The sequence below is a fragment of the Panthera pardus genome, unplaced genomic scaffold (assembly GCF_024362965.1).
Source record: "Panthera pardus isolate Hobbes unplaced genomic scaffold, ASM2436296v1 HiC_scaffold_10, whole genome shotgun sequence".
NCBI classification, from domain to species: domain Eukaryota; kingdom Metazoa; phylum Chordata; class Mammalia; order Carnivora; family Felidae; genus Panthera; species Panthera pardus.
In genome coordinates this window covers 37,689,712-37,710,820 of record NW_026526655.1, presented here as the reverse complement: position 1 = coordinate 37,710,820, position 21,109 = coordinate 37,689,712, and the positions used below count along the sequence as shown (strand labels likewise).

Genomic DNA, 21,109 nt, shown 5'->3' with positions numbered 1-21,109 from the left:
AAACACCTTTCTTAATTGATCAGGTGTGACTTTGCCCCTCTAGGGAACATTTGACAATACTTTTGGTTTTTACAGATGTGAGGAGGCTAGGACGCTGCTAAACATCCAATGTACATGACAGCCTCCAACAACAAAGAATCATCTGGCCCCAAATGTCTGGTGCTGAGGTTGAGAAACCTTCGTTAAATCTAAGATTATCTTCCAAAATCTACAGTATATGTATACAAAACTTAATGGTGAATCACTGAACTTGTTTCCTTTTTCAAGGACAAGGGCATGTTGTTATATAAATACTGTAGCAGAGACAATGCCAGTGCAATAACTCAATGGGAAAAAAATGAGAAAAGAGCCGAAAAAAATAACTATACTGAATAATAAATGATTGTCTATATAAGAGTTTTGAAGGATTACTGATAGAATATGAACACTTAAAAATCAAAAGCATTACTACCTATGAGTCTCAACCTATTAGGAAATGTGATTAAAAAAATGTCATTCTTAAAATCAACAAAAACCATAAAGTACTTAAGAATAAATCCAACAAAAGATGTACTAAACTATTTCCTGGAGAAAGAAAATTTTGTGGATAGATGGAAATAAAAAAACCTAACGAAATGTTTGTGGATGTTAAAATTCAGTATTATACACAAATTAATCTACATATTTAATGCAATTATAATAAACACCCAACAAAGGCTTTTCACAGAATTGAACAAGCTGGATTATAACATTTATATTTATAAAAATGAAGACTTAAGGATAGATGAGAGATACCTGAAGCAAAAAGTGATAGGGTTGCCCTACCAGATTTTAACTAGTTCTAAAGCAACAGGACCTAAAAGAGAATTGGGCAGGGCAAACAAATACACCAGTGGAATAGAACTGAGAGCCCAGAAGAAGACCCCACTCCACCCACACCCCAGAAATGTGGCATTTCACAGAGGATTCATTTCAAAACAGTGGAAGATGATGAATTAGTCAATATATGAACTCCAGATTTAAGATCTAGATGTGAAAAACAGCAACACTATAGTATTTTACAAATAAAATATAAAATATCTATATTTGAGTAATAAGTGTTTTTTTTAATTAAAAAATTTTTGTTAATGTTTATTTTTAAGAGAGAGAGAGAGAAACAGAGAGAGAGAGAAGAGAATGAGCAGAGGAGGGGCAGAGAGATGGGGAGACACAGAATCCAAGCAGGCTCCAGGCTCTGAAGCTGTCAGCACAGAGCCTGACGTGGGGCTCGAACTCATAGACTGTGAGATCATGACCTGAGCTGAAGTCAGATGCTCAACCGACTGAGCTATCCAGGCGCCCCAGGAAGTGTTTTGGTTTTTTTTTTTTTAAACAAGATACTAAAAGATGAAGCCATAAAGGAAAACATTAATATATTTTTTAACATTAAAAGAACTAGCATGTGACAAAGACAAAACTTATAAAGTTAATGGACAAGCCACAAACTAGAACTCACAAAATTCATACATGAACTCAAGAAAAAGACAATAATCCCCAATGGAAAAAAATAAGTAACCCCACTGGACAAAGGATATGAAGAGGCACCTCAGAGAAGAAAGTAGAATGGCAAATAAATACATGAAATGTTAAATCTTACCAATGATTAAATAAAAAAAACAACATACTATTTCATAATAACATTGGCAAAAATGTAAAATTAAAGGGTTGGCAGATTATGGAGAAATTGCAGCTTTCATAAACTGTAGCTAAAGTGTATATTTGGAAAGCCATTTGGCAACATTTAGTCAAAGATGTTTATACTTTATAATGTGAAATTTTACTTCTATGCATATATTGTAGCCTAGACCAAGTTAGTGTGGTAGGGACCCCTCCCTAAGAAGAGAAAAAAAAAAAAGAGAGAGAGAGAGAAAAGGAAAAAAAAAAACACAAAAAACAAGGTAACCTGGCTATGTGTCTATGTGACAACATCCCTCATGACGTTGTAAACTGAGAACACTTAATCAGACTACATGTGTGTGTATGTTACCATATATATATGGGAGACAAAGAAATAGAAAATGCATAAAAAACCTATGCTACATGATGTTTGGTGCTCAGTTTTTTGGGTATGAACCCAACTGAGTGGTGCCGGCACGAATAAAGTTGCTTTCTGGAAATTAAAAAGCCTCAGTGCCACGACTCTGTGTGAGAATCCTGCTACAGCAGGAGAATACAGAATTTTTCCAGTGGTACATAAGCATGAATAAGTTTAAGAGTATTAATTTTTTTCTTATAAGTTTATTTATTTGGAGAGAGAGGGAGAGAGAACGTGAGTGTGTGAGCAGGGGAGGAGAGAGAGAGAGGGTGAGAGAGAAATCCCAAGCAGGCTTCGCACTGTCAACACAGAGCCCTACGTGGGGCTTGTACTTACAAACTGTGAGATTATGATCTGACCTCAAATCAAGAGTCAGATGCTTAACCAACTGAGTCATCCAGGTGCTCCAAGAGTATTAATTTTTAGATCCTAACATATGTACTCCTTCCTGATTTGATCTGTGAATGTGTCTGTGTACTATGTGTCTGTCTTCTTTTCATAACTCTCCTTTCACAATTACCCTTCTCCCTCACAATGAAAGACACACTTCTCAATCATCCTGGATCTGTTATAGTGCTTTGTTCTGGAATATAAATACCAACAGGGCATGAAACAATTCAAGAAGACAATGCCCTTAAAAAATAGGAGATAGCAAAGCAAAAAGAGTTTATATAAGAAATATTAAAGAGGAGGAGTGCCTGGGTGGCTCAGTTGGTTAAGTAACCGACTCTTGATTTTCACTCGGGTCATAATCTCAAGGTTGTGGGACTGAGCCCTGTGGCAGGCTCTGTGCTGACAGCTCGGAGCCTGCTTGGGATTCTTGCTCTCCTGTCTCTCTGCTCCTCCCCTGTTGTCTCTCTCAAAATAAATAAACTTAAAAAAAAAAAAAGAAATATTAAAGGGGAGATAGTCCCTTATTTCATCGAGGGAACAAAATAAGTTACATGATCGTCACAGGAATACATACTAACTCATTCATTTGAACTTAAACATTATAAAAATATTAAAGGTCAGAATTTTCTAATAGAAACAAAGTTTTATTTGGCTGACTAATTTTGTTAACTGAGTTCTAGAGCAGACATTTTCCATCCTTTTTTTAAAAAAGATTTTTTTTAAGTTTATTTATTTTTGAGAGAGAGAGAGAGAGAGACAGAGAGACAGAGCGTGAGAGAGAGAGAGAGAGAGAGAGAGAGACAGAGCGTGAGTGGGGGTGGGTGGCAGAGAGAGAGGGAGACACAGAATCTGAAGGAGGCGCCAGGCTCTGAGCTGTCAGCACAGAGCCTGAGGTGGGGCTCAAACTCACAGACTGTGAGCAGTCTGGGGCTCACTGGGGCAGAGCAAGAGAGAGAGAGAGAGAAGTAAGGCTTGATCCCATGACCCTGGGATCATGACCTGAGCCAAAATCAAGAGTCAGCCCCTCGACTTAGTCACCCAAGCACCCCACAACACTTCTTAAACGAAATATACAGCTACAAAGTTTTATAAAAATGTATCTAAAATAAATCTATAATACTCCACAATATATAATATTCCTACATTATTTAAAATTTCAGGGGCTCCTGGGTGGTTCAGTTGGTTAAGTGTCTGACTTTGGCTCAGGTCATGATCCCACAGTTTGTGAGTTCAAGTCCTGTGTCAGGCTCTGTGCTGACAACTCAGAGCCTAAGGCCTGCTTCAGATTCTGTGTCTCCCTCTCTCTCTGCCCATCCCTTACTCACACTCTGTCTCTCTTTCTGTCAAAAATAAGCAAACATTAAAAAATTAAAAAAATAAAATTATGACAAATTTAAGGTGTCAACTTAAAAATGAGTGAGACTATTTATAATTTTTCAGAAAATTTTTAGAGGCTGTAGAAGAAAAAACTTTGAAGACCACTTTCCTAGACAAACTCTCACACAATACATACAAGAGCTAGATGTTCACTGCACTCTTGATTACAGAAAAAAAACTTAAAATGTCCATCAATAGGGGAATATACACTGATATAATGGAATATTATAAAATATTAAAAGTGAGTTAGATATACTAGCATCAGCATGGTTTAATCTCTAAAAAATAATGTTGAATAGAAAAACTAGATTATTTACATAGTGTTTAAAAACCACCCAAAATAATACTACCTATTGTTTAAGGACACCTACATGTGTAGAAAAACCATAAAATGATAGGAAAGACTTTCTGGTTATATATTCTGGATATATCTGAGGAGAAAAAGAGAGTAAGAATGTGGGGGCAAGGAGACTTTACCTGAATTTCTCATATTTTATTTCCCCCTATTAAATGAACTTAAGTAAATATGGCAAAATGTTAACATCTGTTAAATTTAAGTGGTAGCTACATGGCGATTGTATTATTATTCGTGCTTGTCTGTGGTTGAAATATCTCAGAAATAAATATTTTACAAAATCAATAGAATAGATGGAAAACCTTCTAAGATGAAAATTACTTACAGGCCAAGGTGGTGGAACAGAAGTTACCTCTGGAGTATGAAAATAAGCAACACCATTATGATAAGTGTAAGGATATCCAGTTGAAGTTGTTAGATACATTGTTCCAGCTGCAGGCATTATACTGGAACCTAAAGCAAAGATTAAATAATAACAATAACTAAAATGTTCAATTTTCTTTTAAAATGGTAATTTCCGAACATTTGAAAATGTTTATCTTAACACACCTATATAGTTATGGTAAAAATTGAATGTTGCAAATTAAAAAAAAATTCCATACGTTAAAGTATCTTTGAAATATCTGTTTTCAAACTTACTATCTTAGAGCTTTTATTACTTTAAGGTGAATAAGAGAAAAAGAAACAAGTTCAAAAAAGAATACTAAAAATTCATTAACTTAGATTTTAGTACCGATGTAACAAAACACAAAGCTTAACAATTTAAATTATTATCAGCAAGGCCATTATTTTTATAAATATAAATTATAAAGTTAACTGAAGATTATAGACACTATAATAAAGTTCCTAAGACCTTAGTAAGACCTTTTATTAGTAAAAGGCCAAAGATGATGAAATCAGTGAGGTTGGAAAAGATTCCATACTTTCCTGAAGGGATTTTGGTTTTACCCCACAAATTCTTTGGATCTACTCTCACAATAATTCATTGACACTGTAACTCTCATTCTCTAGCTTCCCTTTGCTGTAACTGCTGCTGTTGCAAACATGACCATAAATCTTCCATGTGGCTAGTTCTGGGTCCCCACCTCTTTTCTCAGATCAAGTTATTACACTCCTCCCCCCAAATTAAAAAATATGTATGTTTTTGTCAGGAGAACACTTGGAAAATTTATATAAGCCAAGTTAGATTAAGTACTTGACCAGCAAATTTATGTAAATTACTGGAACTGGCAATCCTTCTTCCAGTATATCAGTGATTCTCAAAAGTTAACATACATTAGAATCACCTAGATAGCTTATTATCCAGGGCCACATTTGCAGAGATTTAGATTCAGTAAGTCTGGGATAGGGCCTGAGGATTTGCATTTTGACAGATTCCAAGTGAACTGTTACTGGCTGCAAACCACACTGTGAGTAGCACTGGCCTACCATTTTAAGCAGCACTACTGCTTCTCAGCCTTTATATTTTCACTGTATTTCATCTAGAGTTGTTACTGCTTACTTTAGTGATTCTTAATCCCATCCTTTTGAGAATCTGATGAAAGTCATGGAGTCTTTTCTCAGAGATATATACTGAAACAAAATTTTGCACACAATTCATGAAGTTCATGGATTTCCCTCCAAAGATAATCAAGGAATCACAGGTTTATCTGCTAAATGAATGAATGAATGAATGAATGAATGAATGAATGAATTTTAAGTCAGTACAGTTACAGGGCATTGAACTTGGCTGGTGATACAGCCAAAAAGAAAAAAGAAAAAAATTGGACATACCGTATTGAAGTTAGGCTCTGGTGGGAAAGATAGTTATTAGGTAACTACACAATTAATCAATTAAGACAATTTTGATAAATACATTAAGACGTAGTGTAGTCTATTATACTAGGTAGTATGAATGTTCCAATTGTATTTAATTTGTGAGGAAATGATGTTTGGGCTGAGCTTTAAAGAATGAATGGGATTTTAATGGAATGGCAAAGAGCATTCTAGGTAAATAGTGTGTATTAGGAGTATGGTATGTTCTGGAACTGAGATGAGGCTAGATGGCTAAAGCATGGGAAGAAAAATAAAGGACAGTTCAAAAATAAGCAGAAAATAACTTAAGATGCGCACTTTTGAAAGATTACTCCGGCTTCCTTGTGTATGATAGGTTGGAAGGTACCAAGACTGGATTCAGAAAGACCAGTTAGGAGGCTTTTCCAGTGATCAAGGCAAGGAAAGTGGGTAGCTCAGACTAGAATGTTGGTAATGGAGATGGGAAAAAAAGCAACAGATCTGAGAAAAAATTGAGATAAGAATCCCCTGTATCTTGAGAATCTACTTTTATACTTAATATTTATTTGCAGAAAAGTATAATGAGCTTTGGAGTCAACCTGTCCTGGATTTGAAGGCTAATGCCACTATTTGGTTATATAGTTATTTAACCCTATACTTTTCAAATTCACCACCTGATTGAAAGCATTCAGCATAGTGATTCATGGTTTTTTTTTTTTTTTTTGTTTTGTTTGTTTTTTTTTTAGCAACTTGTGGGTCATAATATGAACATTACTACTTATACCTACTGCTGGTGATAAAAAATGGTTACTACGTGTCAACAGCTTAATTCTTAGAACAAGAAAGAAGTATTAATCTACTGAGGACACTTCAGTTATCTTCTAAATTAACAAATAACTAAGTCAAAATTAAACTTGATTAACTTCTAAATTAAAATAGACCACCCAAATGAGTACAACTATTAATTTGTTAACAGATGTACAATAAACACCTAATGTTTTACACATCCCAGTGGACACTAGGACACAGCTAAGGAAGAATAAGAAAATTCAGTTGTGAATTTTCTAGCCAAAGACTGTTATAGAGTTTAATAAATATTTAGGTAAAAAGCAAACTGTAAAGATGCCTAATACAATAAATAGGAAGATTGAGAAAAAAAGAAGAGTAGAGTTGAAAACCTTGCAGAAATTTGAGAAAGGCACATAATTTAGCCAATTATTAAAGCTTTAGGAATTGTTCCCTCTGATAATTATGACACATCTAGTTGGGTTATAGTACCTACCATGCAACTAGAGTTTCTGATATTGGTTCTTTATTTTTATTTTCAGTATTTTAAATTTAAATTTCTAATTTTAAATTACTTTTCTAATTATAAAAATTTCCAGTTCATAATGCCAAATTACTTCTAATTACCTTTGTAATTTTAAATTATATTTTTATTTTAGAAGAGTTTTCCTTTAAAGATGTAATTATATGTAATATATGTAAGCACCATTATTTATGTAAAATTTTCCCTACCCCCTGAAAATCTAACATACATTAATTTGTAAGAAATATTCATTTGATCACCAACTTTGCTGAAATAACTTTATTAAATTAAAGAAGTCTGACCTTCTAATTAAATTCTAGAAAAAGTCCAATATTTCAAAAAAGAACCATGTAAAAATACTGGAAAATGCATTAGTTCTCAATACATACGAGGAATTCCTACTTGTTGTTTTCTTATTGCTGGACCAATGTTCAGTTTCTTATCTTTATAATTAAGTTTTTCAGCCTAGAATAAAAAAAAAAATTTATTATTTTGGTACTACTGTTTTATAAAACCAATAGTGAAAAACTAGTGAGAAACATTTTTAAAATTCAGACTATAATAGTTTTGAAAGCAGCAAGGAATACTGGAAAGGACAAAGTCTTTGAATATTAAAGATATGGGTTTGAATCTTGGTTCCAATGCTTTGACCCTAGTTCTTTAATGGGAATACAGTCAAGCCTCTACTCATAGATCCCGTATTTGGGAATTCACCTATTCATTAAAATTATTTGTAACCCCCAAATCAATACTTGTAGCAATTTAGTGATTACTAGTGGACATGAGCAGAGAGGTGAAAATTTTTAATTGCCTGACATATATGGTCCCAGCTAAGGTCAAACAAGGGAATACTCTGTCCATTCTTGTTTCAGCTCTTACGGTGAAAACAAGAGTCCGTTTCATGTTCTGTTTAGTGCCATGTTTTTTGCATTTTTGTGTTTTATGTTGGTGATTTTGCTATCTTTTTTATTTTGCTATTTAAAATAGCCCTCAAGTGTAGTGCTGAGGTACTGGCTAGTATTCCCAAGCACAAGAATAATGTCATTTGCCTTATGGAGAAAATATGTGTTACATGAATTTAATTCAGGCATGTGTTACATAATGCTGTTGAACAGGAGTTCCATGTTAATGAATCAACAATATATATTTAACATGAAGTCTTTAAACAGAAACACACATAAAACAAAGTTATGTATTAATTGGTTAATGCAAATAACGTAGGGGCATCTGTATGACTCAGTTGGTGAGGTGTCCAACTTCAGCTCGGGTCAGATCTCACAAGTTCGTGAGTTTAAGCCCCGCACTGACAGCTCAGAGCCTGCTTTAGATTCACTGTCTCCCTCTCTTTCTGCCCTTCCCCTGCTTGTGCTCTCTCAGAAATAAATAAACATTTAAAAAAAACAAAGAAGAAAATAATGTAACCAGAAACTTGTGGGAACCTAGTCTTGTATTTCTTCTAGGAACAGCAGTCCAATATTTGCCAATTCAGTGTTCATGGTGACTTTAAAGAACATAACTAGTATGAATAGTGGGGATCAGCTGCATGTGATTTAATATATAATTCAAACTATTTTTTTCCTTAAAAAATTAACTAACATTTACCAAATTTAGTTATTACACTGAACTGCAGGCTATAGACTTTTTCTATGAATGTTCTTAGTTTATATAATGTTTTTCACAAGAGGGAAGTAATCTCAGATAATTTCCCTCTAGTGTTGTAGTGTTTGTAGGAATTCAAAGTGCTATCAACTAACACTTGAGAAAAGATATATCCCCAAGTTCTTAGTTTAAGCAAATAAAGTAAAAAATTATATTACAGCTTGACAAACAAACGCATGCAATGATTTAGAATTTGTTTTTCTATTGATAAAAATCTATGCTTAATCTTTTTTAAAAAGATTTTTAAAAATATGTTTTTAAAAGTAATCTCTACACCCAACCTGGGGCTCAGACCTATAGACCTGAGATCAAGAAATACATGCTCCACTGACTCAGCCAGCCAGGCACACCTGTTTAATCTTAAAAAAAAGCCAACAACTTTTTTTTTTAAATTTTAGAGAGAGAGAGAGAGAGAGAGAGAGAGAGCAAGAGTGTGTGAGCAGGGTAGTGGCCAGAAGGAGAGAGAGAGAATGGCGAGCAGGCTTCACGCTCAGTGTGGAGCCTGACGCAGGGCTTGATCCCATGACCCTGGGATTATGACCTGAGCCAAAATCGAGAGTTGACCACTCAACTGACTGAGCCACCTAGGCGCCCTTAATCTTTTTTTAATTCAATTTTTTTGGAGACCAATGTCAATCTTAAGATGCAAATAAGTTAACATTTTTTTTCTAGCAATTGATCATTGTACTGGAATGCTAATACTAAAACAAATATCCTAAAGGCTTAGTTTCAAAAAAGGAAGTTGAATACATTAAGAGATCTTACCTCTTGTAAAATTTTTTGTGCATCTTCTTGTGTTTCAAAAGTGATGAAACCATACCTAAAAAAATGCATTAATTATTTTCTTTAGAACATTAGAGTTATACTAAGATTAATTTTTTTTCTTTTAAGCATGGGCCACTGTAGTAGTGAGCAGTTTTCTAAGGTGCCCAGCATGCAAAATTTAAGAGAATCATTCACAGCTTAACACTGTCACCTCCTCTTAGAGTCAGGACACTAAAAAAAAAAAAAACAACAAACCAAGATCTTCAAACAGTTTCATATCTGACTTGTATATAAATCAGGAAAGCATGAAAGATTCAAGTTCTGGCTTACAAATTAGGATGCAATAAATTTTGGTACAGAGACATAATCACCTTTTAAAATAATAGAAGTTTGGCTTAAATAGGAATCAGAGTAGGGAAAAAATTTCAACATAAAATTTTTTTAAATTGGTAAATGTTTATTTATATGGATGTATTATTATTAGCACATCTAAACTGATAATGCAATTACTAGTATTTCCCAAAGACAAATAAAAAATATGTACATCCCAGACTTTCTACCTGCTGTTTGCATGCATAATTGTTACCTCCAGAGTACAATTCATATAATATTCAAGATACAAATATATTTTGAATGCAATGTCCAAAAAGCCAAAACAGATAGACAAAAAGATATGAAAGAGATAAAACAGTATATCCCCCTGCCAAGCATAATTTCTACTTAGGTAACTTAAGGAAACTAGAGTAGTGTTAAATATCTTGACTATTTTCTTCAATTCATAGTTACTGTATTATATAAAAAGTTTCTTCCTCTAACAAAGAATTTCTCTTTTTCTATTTGCCCAAACATTAAACAAGGATTAAGGAAATACTTTTACACTAAATTTTTGATAGAACACATACACCACCCAGTGGAAAAGGCATAAAATACAGTTTACATATCTATGTTTTTAGTGGTAAAAAGTGGATATTACCAAAATATTGCAAATTCTATTAACCAAATACAAGAGCTACAATCTCACTTCTTCCTAATACTATTTGTCAGTCTGAGAAGTATCTCATTTGTTTAAAAATAACATCTCTCCAGGAACCCATCTCTTCCAAAGTGCTCACTTGACATTCTTACAAGTTGCTTCCCTCTAGTAGAATTTTCTATCTACCTTGTTAGTCCTTTCTCTTATGTATGTCCTGCCTCTCTTTCAAGAAAATGGACATAATCCTTCACTGATCTCCACTGTCTTACCCATTTTTTTCCCATGGATATTTTATTTTATTTTTTAAAATTTTATTTTTTATTTTTTAAAATTTACAACCAAGTTCTGTCTTACCCATTTTAACTTTGCTATCAAACTTAAGTAAGTACACTATGTAAACTACCTCTTCTCTGAGATTTGGCTTTTGTATAAACCAGTCCACTGCAATGGCTCTAAGGTCGTTAGCCATTTCTAGACAAATCCTCCTGATTTCTTCTCAGTTTTTATTCTCTTTGATTTGGCAATTAAAAATCATTCTCTTTAGAGTTATATTTCTCAGGTTAGTTCCTTATCTCTGTGTCTAAAGCAGGCATACAATTCCAAGAGCATCTGATTCCTTTAGCTTCTGGTTCCTTAGCTACTGGACGTTAGTTACCCAACATTAAATGCTTGCTACATAACATTGAATAGTTCCTCAGCCAATGCAAGAATAGCTTCCTAACAAATTAAGGAATATTATAGTGTCCTCCCCCATGCCAAAATACACACACACATACACACACACACACACACACAATGCAGATTAAAGGCAAGAAGAAAGAAGAGAGCATGAAATTCTCTTTTTAAAAAATGGAATCAAAATAAGTTAGCATACCAAATCTAGTAAGCCAATAAAAATACAATTGTTAATTCTATGTACTGTCTATAGCAATACTAACCCTTTGGACACTCCAGCTCTGTCATTTACAATCTTCACTTCTTTTACAGACCCATACTGGGAAAAAAATTTTCTTAAATCATTTTCATTTGTCTAATGGCATAAAAGGAAAACACAAAAAATTGCTTTTAATAGCTTTTAATGGCTTTTAAAATATCCTCTAATTGCTAAAAAATGAATTGCTTGTTTTGCTTGTTTTGGAGACAGAAAAGATTGTAAACAAATAGTAATATAAACGTAAGAATGCCTCTCAGCATAAAAACAGTATATAAAACCACTAAATTATTAAAACCAATGTAAATACATTGCTTTATGCAGTAACTATGATGTTAAACTATTATAATCAATGAAAAAAATTTAAGCTGAATTGCTTTAAAAACAAAAAGAAAGTTCACTCATATTTAAAGGAATTCTTGTTGGCCAGTTAAAAAAATAGCTTGAATTAGGCACGGCTATAACTATAGTAAGGGCATATTACTATTGGTTTTTGTGGCTCAGAGAGGCCCATGGTCATGGCAGTGGAACTAAGTTGTTGGTGTATACCAGTCCCTCTATTTTAATCAGCAGTCTCCAGGAAGAGTAAGGTCTTAGGAAAGGAATACATTTCTAAAAGTACTTGAACTCAATTTGTGATATCAATGAAGTAGCTACAAGATTTAGAGTTTTTAGATAGTTTATCTGTACTCAACATACATTTCAGCTAAATAATGACATCATAATATTCAAAATAAAAATTTGAATCATCATTGGACTATAATACACAAGATATCTACAAGGATGGTTTTAACTGCAGTAGTCTCATAATACACTCATTTTATCTTTTCCTACAATATTCACACTAAATTCACTGTAATTTCATTTTCTGGTTCAGGTATAACTACCCCATGGAAACTTTAAATATCTTTAGAAAAGAATTTCTTTATATACACAGAAAAAGGCATGCCCAACAGCAGTGCTATGCCTCTTATATACATTATCAGGTTTTAGTTGGTAGCCTACAGCCTGGTAAATTGGATGATGACAAATACTGAGATAATCTTAAGAATAACTAAATTCCTCTTATTTCAATAAACTCAAATGGAACCAATGCCAGAAGAATTTGTGTTAGAGATTTGAAAACAATTCAAACTATTCTCTGATAGAAGAATCACTAGTTCAATTTCGCAGCTCTACTTCCTAGTTGAAAAATAAGGAGACAAAGTCAAGATGATTAAGTATCAAGAGGGATGGGCTATAAGCTTCCAAAAAGAAGAGTTTTAAAAAGTTTGACACTGTTTGCTACTACAGAAACCCATCCAGGAACCCATCTCTGGATGGTTCATTTCCTCGTTGTCATTTGTCTATGGTTTTGGAAACGGTATAAGTATCAGGGAGGGAACCCTAGCCGTTACCTTAAAGGTACAACTGTGTTCTAACAATGGCCTCTTAAGTTCATAACGTAGCTGATAAAATTCAATAACCTAGAATAGCCTAACCATATGAATATTTCCATTTATTGATAATTTATTTAAAAATATACTGTTTATGATATAAATTAATTCTGAACAAAAATACTCAACTCGAATATTTATGGTCAGCCATTAATATTTTTCATAGAAACAGAAAATCTTTTTAAAAATTAGCATTTCATTAAAAATCATTTTTATTCATGTTTAGTGAACCAATGACATACTTGCTTAAAAATCATTATTTTGACAAATACACAAATACAGTATGTGTATCATTTCTCTTGAGAAGAAAAAAAGTATTTTCATCCAAATTGCAAAAGATTGATTATAGGGAAATAGTAATAAATGTCAAATTTATTTGACACATCTTTGGCACAAAGATTTTTTTTAATTAAGAAAGACAACTATCCCTGTAATTTTCAATATATAATATGGAAACTTGGAAATCTTTCTACATATCCACTTAGAAGTAAGGATATTCCACTTAAAATAGCATGCAGACCTTTCCTATAGGTGTTTACTACTACCTCCCAAATGGGGGTGCTAAAACATCTCACAAACTAAGCTTCTTTGAAAGAGTGGAATGACTGATTACATTATTAAAGTGTATTAATGTTAAGATGTTTTATTCTGACATTTTTTTTTGTGATCAGATTCTAAATTAGATGGTGGAAAGCAATTTTGATGGAAGTTTAGGAGGTTATTCAATAGGAACTTGAGAGTAAAGTTGGGATAAAGAAACAAATTCATAGGACTAAATTTTGTGTTTTTTAAAAAAATTGCGTTTTCTTTCGAAATTATTACCATGCATTATTTTTTTTGGAGTATGACATAATAAAGTATAATTAGTGTGGTATGGTGAAATAAGGAATATGGAACTATGAGTCAAAATAGTGGGATTCTAGTCTTCACTCTGTCACGAAGAAGCTAGGAGCCTACAGATATATCAGTGAGCCTCAATTTCCCTGTATGGGAAATTACACATATTCTTTTTAACGAACACTGGTATTGAAAAGATTCTTTATAGTAAGACAATGTGAAACCTACTAATCATTATGGAAATAGCAATTGTTATTTTTGCAGTTGTACAAAAATTTTCTGAGAAATAAAATAACTTCTAACGCAAAAAATACACTATGTTACATGCATAAATAGGTACCTTAAAGTCAATTCCTCCTACAAAGATGCGATTAGGGATCACTGTTCCATATCTTGGGGCACTTGTTGGGTTATTCAAAGGCACAGGTGATACAGGATTAGGGGATGGAGATAATGAATCTGTTTGCGTCTGATTTGATGTTTGCTGTAAAATAAAATTCTTTTAAACTTTTAGCATTGGGTAGAAGTTTGATGCAGGCTGAAAACAATATCTTTCAAAAAGATGAGTCATTTAGACAAAATGTAATATTTTAGACTTTAATTTTAGTCTATTATTATGAAGATTATAATTAGAACTAATACTTTTTTTGGAGCAATAAAAATATGGGAAATGTAGAATCTACTCCACTACAGAGAAAATCTTAATTACTTAAAATGTTTCTGTGAATTATTATTAAATATACAATTTAAATATTATAAATATTGAGGAATATTAAACTCAAAAAACAGAAAGAGAAAAGCAGCCCTGACAGCTGGGAACTGGCTTTGTTCTGGTGTTGTTAGGAGTTGGCCTCGAACTCACAGCTAGGCTATGGTTGTTCTCTTGTTAACAGGCATTAGGCAAAGTTACTCTGTGATTGTGACGGATCACAACAAAAACAAGACCATTCCATAACCATGTCTGAACGCTGACAAAAACAAAAGCATTGTCCAAACCATAAGAATGACCAAACAGCCCTCTATTCTGGCTGATATGTACAACTGCTCCATCTTTATCAATCACAGCTTTGGCTTCAATCTATTTTTCTTGCCTTCTAGATAAGAATTAGCAGAATTACTCCCACTTTCTGACAACATGCATCTCACAGTAAAGCCATTCTTCCTTAAACCCTATCTAAAAAGAGCTTAACACAAGTTTAAATCCCATAGTAAGTTCTTTTCTAGCACCCTCTTACCAAAAGCCTCCATGGTGCATGCTCTTCCTTGTGGCAACAATTCAATACACCCAACTTTAGTGAACTACAGTATGTTCCTGGTAGTCTTTGGCTAAAGGGCAGTGACAAGTTGATAAATTCTGACATTCAAGTTCACTGTTTTTTAACTCTAAAGTCAAAGTTTTAAATGCACTTGTCAATTTGAAGATTGAACTGATTTTGTAAAGAAAAGAGAAATTTACATACCTATATCTCATAGGCATAAATTTTTATACCAAAGATTGAACTCAGTACATACATGTTCATAATTCTAAGTTGGGGGCCTAATTTAGATTCTAATAAACATATATTAACATATATGCCTTTGCACAATGGCAAGATGGTAAGCTCTTAACCTACATCTGAAAAAAACAAGACTTGAGAATAGAATTTTGATAGCAGTTTTTTTTTAAATTTTTTTTTTTACGTTTATTTATTTTTGAGACAGAGAGAGAGCATGAACGGGGGAGGGTCAGAGAGTGAGGGAGACACAGAATTTGAAATAGGCTCCAGGCTCTAAGCTGTCAGCACAGAGCCCGATGCGGGGCTCGAACTCACAGACTGTGAGATCATGACCTGACCCGAAGTCGGTCGCCCAACTGACTGAGCCACCCAGGCGCCCCGAGGATAGAATTTTGAAGAGAAACCAATTTAAAGCACTTGCTTATTATTTTCCTTTTGGAAACATTAAACAGGCTTCTCAGACAGTCTAACGTACTAAATGAGTATGCTTCAAAAATCTTGGTTTCAGAATTTCAATTCTCTGAGAAACAAATACATGAAAATGAATTTCCAACATAGATAATGAGTTGTTCTTTTTCATAGTTGCTCTCCTGTCTCACTTAATTGGCCAATAAAACCATGATCCCTAAGTCAATCCTTCAAGATATACAGAGAAATGACTAGGCCAGTAGTGACTACAGGGCTACAGGCTGGATCTCATTGGGTTCTATTCTGCATCTAGTGTTAAGGGGGAACAACACAAATTCCTAAAAAGGGAGCTCATAAAAACACCTATTAACCCACAGAAAAATCATCACATTTAATAACTGCTATGTTGTAGTTTCCAATTAAAGAAATTGGGGAACCAATCTTAAAAGCATTCTCTCTGGGCATTTGGAGGTTATTTGTAACTTCAGTCACTTTACTTCTAGGATGTAGTGCAGAGAATGATGATTTTGGGGTGCTTAGTTTTATTTTTCAACTGTGGATTTGCATTGCTAGAGATAATAGCATAGCTCTAGTAGATACAATCTTGTCTGTTTACAGATTGTAAAATTTTAAAAATCAGTCTTCATGAAATTTTCTTCTGAAAAACAAGTTCGACAGAGGAATTCATTTGTTCTCCAATTTGTTTAAATAAAAGTCAATTCCATTATTTTTCACAGAGAAAGGACATGAACAAAAGTGAACAGGTGCTTTATTTCCAATCTTGAGAAACTAGTTAGATGATACTGAGAAAGGAAAAACATCAACTTTTTATATCCTGTTCATTTCATTCTCATTTCTAAGGCTCCTGCTGTACTGTGGGTTCCTACTGCCTTATTTTTCTTCTTACCACTTATCACTTTCCAACATACTATATAGTTTACATATGTTTATTGCTTACCACTTTCCAATGTAGTGCAGTGTTCATATGGGAAGGGATTTTGCCTATTTTGTTCACTGATCATTTAAAGTGGGGATGGTACATAGCAGGTGTTCAATAAATAATTTGTTGAACAAACGAATGAATCACTTCTCTCTGCTCATGATATCCCAACCATTAGGCAGAGGGTTTAAGAATACAATATGAAAAGAACCTAGAAAATATCTTAATGTTAGTAGTGACAAGGCTTAAGCAGAAATATCTCAATTCCTCAGAGAAGGTTGGCGATGCACTGAGCTAATAAAGCCTCAGATTCCACCGGCAATAATTTTGCAAATGTATGAAAAGCACTTAGGCAGGTGTTGTTAGATTAGAAGTAAGGGTTCTTAGTTTAGCAAAACTTCCTGCACTAAAGAGTTTATTAAAAATTTCCTTCAAAGTAATGTGCCCTCACTGCCTCCATCCCTTGAGAATTAACCTCGAAATCTATCATCCACTTTGCCAGCGAAGACAACGGGAAGAGGGCAGGCTAACCGTCGCAGTCAAGGCCTCGAAGCTCCTTCCCCTCCGAGGCCAGCAAGCTGAGGCGCTGGAGGATATGGCCGCTGCGACAATTTCCTCGGGTTCTCTCGGGTCATCGTGAACTTGGGCACTGACACGAGGATCCACCCCCTCCCCACCAAAGTGCGGGAGGGAAAAGAAGGCTAGCCAGCGAGAAATTTTGACCCGCAAACCCGCCAGCAGCAGTGGCTGGAACCCTCAACGGCACCGACCCGACGGTGGCCTCGAGCGTCGGCAACAACTCGGCACTCACGTGGCGCGCGCTGATTGGCTGCCAGCGGGGTGGGGGCGGAGCACAGTGGCACCTCGCCTCAGCGCCTCGGCTCCTCAGGCCTGCTTCGTCTCCCGCCCCTCCCCCACCCGGCCCTCAGCGTCTCGGGCGCACACCCGGTATTAAAGTGTCCGGGTCCGTCCAGGGCCAAGGTGCCCCACCCCTCCCTCCAGGTCTCTCCGGCCTTCCGGTCCCCACTGACTAGCCAGGGAGAGGCGGTGTCAGCCGCCCTGGCAATCCCTTGCGGTGGGCGTCTGGGCGGAGTCCGGCCCGAGCAGGCGTCAAAGACGGGGCCGAGCCCAGTTTCGGCGGGAAAGCTATTTTTCTAGCCCAGCCCCGCCTGTTGTACAGGACCCGGCCACCCGCCACCTCCTGAAACCTTCCGGCCATTTCCGAGGTCCCCCAGCCAGCCTACACCCGGTCCTGGCCCGGTGGTCCCACCTTCCCGACCCCACCACCCGACCCGACGGGGCCTGCAGGGAGGCCGCTCTTCGCGGTGGTCGATGGGGCATCCTGTCCACGTTTCTTCCCGAAAAAATAGCGGGCGTTTGGGCCCTAGACTTCACAATTCCAGCCCCTCAGGAACGGAGTCCACGTTGCTCCTTCCCCTTGCTATCCCGGGGCCGGAGGCCCTGACTGCCGTACTCACCGCCCCGGACTCGGTCTCCATCTTCCTCTACGCTCTTCAGAACCCAGGGGAAAGGATCAGAAACCTGAAGTTTGAAAGCACCTTCACACCAAGGAAGCAACACCACGTTTCCCGACGGACACTCCCCCTGGCGGCGACGGCGGCAGTGGCAGCTGCAGGGGCGCAGGCTCGGACCCGGGACCTGAACCTGCCACCCGGTAGGGGGGGGTGGGGAGGAGCAGGCGACGTCGCCTCGGGCGGCGGGGCGGGCGGGCGCAGCAAGCCGGGGAGCGGCGCGGGCGGGCGGTTTCGGCTGTGGCCCGTGGTCGCGGAGCTGGGCTGTCTGGGGAGGGAAGAGCGTGCAGCAAGTCGGGGCGGACGTGTGGTGTGCAGACGAGGGCTCGGCTCTGGGGCCACTCTCGCCTGCTTTCGGACGGCTGGGGAGGAGAGAGCGAACGGTTATGCAAAGCACCATGCACCGCACACTTTCCTCTCTTCTCCCCTTTGGAGGAAAGTCGGCGTCTGGGACTGGTGGGTTTCGAGAGGTTGACGTGACCTCAGGCTTTACTAAGCAGCAAGAGGCCGGTTGAGGGGTGACTTCGGAAGGCTGGTGCAGGGCCAGGAGGACGGTTTCCAGAGTCAAACTCTGACCCCCCGGGCCTGACGCGCCAAACTCGGGGACTCCCGAGAAGCCTGGGACTCCGCGCTGCACCTGTTGTCGCCGTCACTCATCCCCGCTAGCGGGCGGGCGGGGCGGCGCGGGCGCTTGGCCGGGACCCGCCGCGCAGCCCAGTCTGGGCCTCGGCGCCCGTCACAGGCTGGCGCCCGGAGCAGCTCCCGCGGGCCCCTCGCGGCTGAGCACCGCCCGGCCGGCCGCAGCAACAGCCTTGGGAGCCGGTCTGCGACGAGGCCACCCGCTCGCCAGAGGGGGTGAGCACTGTGCGGCTTGACTGGAGCGGCTCCGGCGGCCTTGGGATACATAGCCTTTGAAAGAGTACTTTGTAAAAAATATCTGTGAAAGGTAGCTGAGAGTTCTGTATATCGCCGCTATAATGCATAATGTAATATTATACACACATATATATGGTATATAAATATATAAGCGGTATATAATATATAATCAAGTTGTAAATAATTACAACTAAGTAAACATGTAATAATGCTGATGATTATTGCACCTACCATTTATCAAGAATTCATTTTGTGCCAGTCACAGTGCTTTATAATCAATATCATTTCATTGTTCTCACAGAAACCCTTCAAATAGATACTACTGTATCTATAGATACAGAGCTAAAGCTATAAGAGATTTAACTATAAGAGCTAAAGAGCTAAAGCTCTTAAGAGCTAAAGCTATAAGAGATTTAACTGGGATCTCTCTGACGATTCATGAGCTTAACATTAAAAAAATGAAAAACCAATTTTAATGTTTTACTTATTTTTGAGACAGAGAGAGACAGAGCGTGAACGGGGGAGGGTCAGAGAGAGGGAGACACAGAATCTGAAACAGGCTCCAGGCTCTGAGCTGTCAGCACAGAGCCCGACGCGGGGCTCGAACTCACGAACCGTGAGATCGTGACCTGAACCGAAGTCGGATGCTCAACCGACTGAGCCACCCAGGCGCCCCTAAAATTTTTTTTTAAAAAATATTTATTTATTCTTGAAGGAGAGAGAGAGCGAGCAGAGGAGCGAGACCCAGAATCTGAAGCAGGCTCCACCGCTCTAAGCTGTCAGCACAGAACCCAACTCCGGGCTTCAGCTCATGAGCAGTGAGATCTTGACCTGAGCCAGAGTCCGATGGTCGACTGACTTAGCCACCCAGGTGCCCCATGAGCTTAACCATTTTGACATGTGCTTTTAAAAAGTTAGCAGTAACAACTATTAAAACTGACATTAATAATAACTTCTGTACTCTCTGTTGTAAAAGTTTGTGTTATTTTACTTTAAAGATAAACGTTTAAAAATATGCAGTATGGCTTAATTTGTAATCCGTACAGAGATTAGCTCTTCATATTATTTACCAAAAATAAAATGGGAAGCATAATTTTTTCACTGAATACAGTTATTCAGTCATTAGTTTTGCATGCAATTTAAGCTCATTTTAGGTTTTAGTTTCTGTGGAAACAGAAAAGACAAACCTATTCAAATTAATACTCACATTCTAGAGCAAAATAGTTTTGCTGTTCAATAACAGAACTGATTTTGTTCTTTTTTTTTTTTTCCAATAGTAATGATGGGTGTGAGTAGTTATTACTATACCCTCTTTTGCCCAAGTCTTTAATTGGCTGAAAACCCTTCCTTTTGAAGACTGTCTTCACCATAAAGGTGGTCACTGTGTAATACACAAATTAATCAACACAATTTAGGGGATATTAACTGTATTTCAAGGCCCCTGTTAGGTACTAGGGGGATATACTGTATTTACAGTAGATAATTATTCTACTTCTCTTTTCATTGTTAAAGCAAAAGGAATTTTTGCTTTTAAAATTTGGATAAATCATGTAAAAGTATACAATTCAACTAGTAGACATTATAGAGTTCCTATTGTGTGTAGGACCTAATATTAGGCTTTATGTTATGGGGGATAGGAGGATGAACAAGATCAAATCCTCATCTTGCGTGTTTTTCAATCTAGAAGGGGAGAAAAGACTAGTTGCTCAAAAATAGTAATGATACCTAAATGTGCTTATAATTAATAAGACATAAGCAGAACAGGATAAGTGACATATGAACTGTGATCAAAGATCTATGGGAGCATAGAGGACCATATAGTGGAGCACAATGTCCAGGGCTGGGTAAAAGCTCCATCAGAACTGACATTCTGGTCTGGGTGGGAAGGTGAAAGGAAAGATACTGAATCCCTGTCATCTATTCAGCATTAGGCTAGGCTAGGCACATTCTTTTTTAATCTTTTTAGTTACCATTCTTGCTCGCTTTCTCTCTCTCT

The 21,109-nt window shown here is 37.0% G+C and overlaps 1 protein-coding gene across 4 annotated transcripts in view; it reads right to left on the bottom strand.

Moving 5' to 3' along the window:
• Positions 1–18,321, bottom strand: part of BOLL (boule homolog, RNA binding protein) — a 71,309-nt gene extending 52,988 nt beyond the window's left edge. For 3 of the 4 annotated variants that reach the window (XR_002074801.2, XR_002074799.1, XM_019428363.2), the window contains exons 1-6: positions 18,184–18,321; positions 14,202–14,345; positions 11,596–11,687; positions 9,685–9,739; positions 7,650–7,725; positions 4,504–4,631 (exon numbers count right to left, since the gene is read on the bottom strand). Coding sequence is in view for 1 of the 4 variants with exons in the window: in XM_019428363.2 (XP_019283908.1) it covers positions 4,504–4,631; positions 7,650–7,725; positions 9,685–9,739; positions 11,596–11,687; positions 14,202–14,345; positions 18,184–18,204 (516 nt within the window). In the remaining 3 variants the exon portion in view is untranslated. Of the gene's footprint in view, positions 1–4,503; positions 4,632–7,649; positions 7,726–9,684; positions 9,740–11,595; positions 11,688–14,201; positions 14,346–17,180; positions 17,296–18,183 lie in introns of those variants that run through there. The other variant, XR_002074802.2, reaches the window with a different exon arrangement.
• Positions 18,322–21,109: the final 2,788 nt, after the last annotated feature.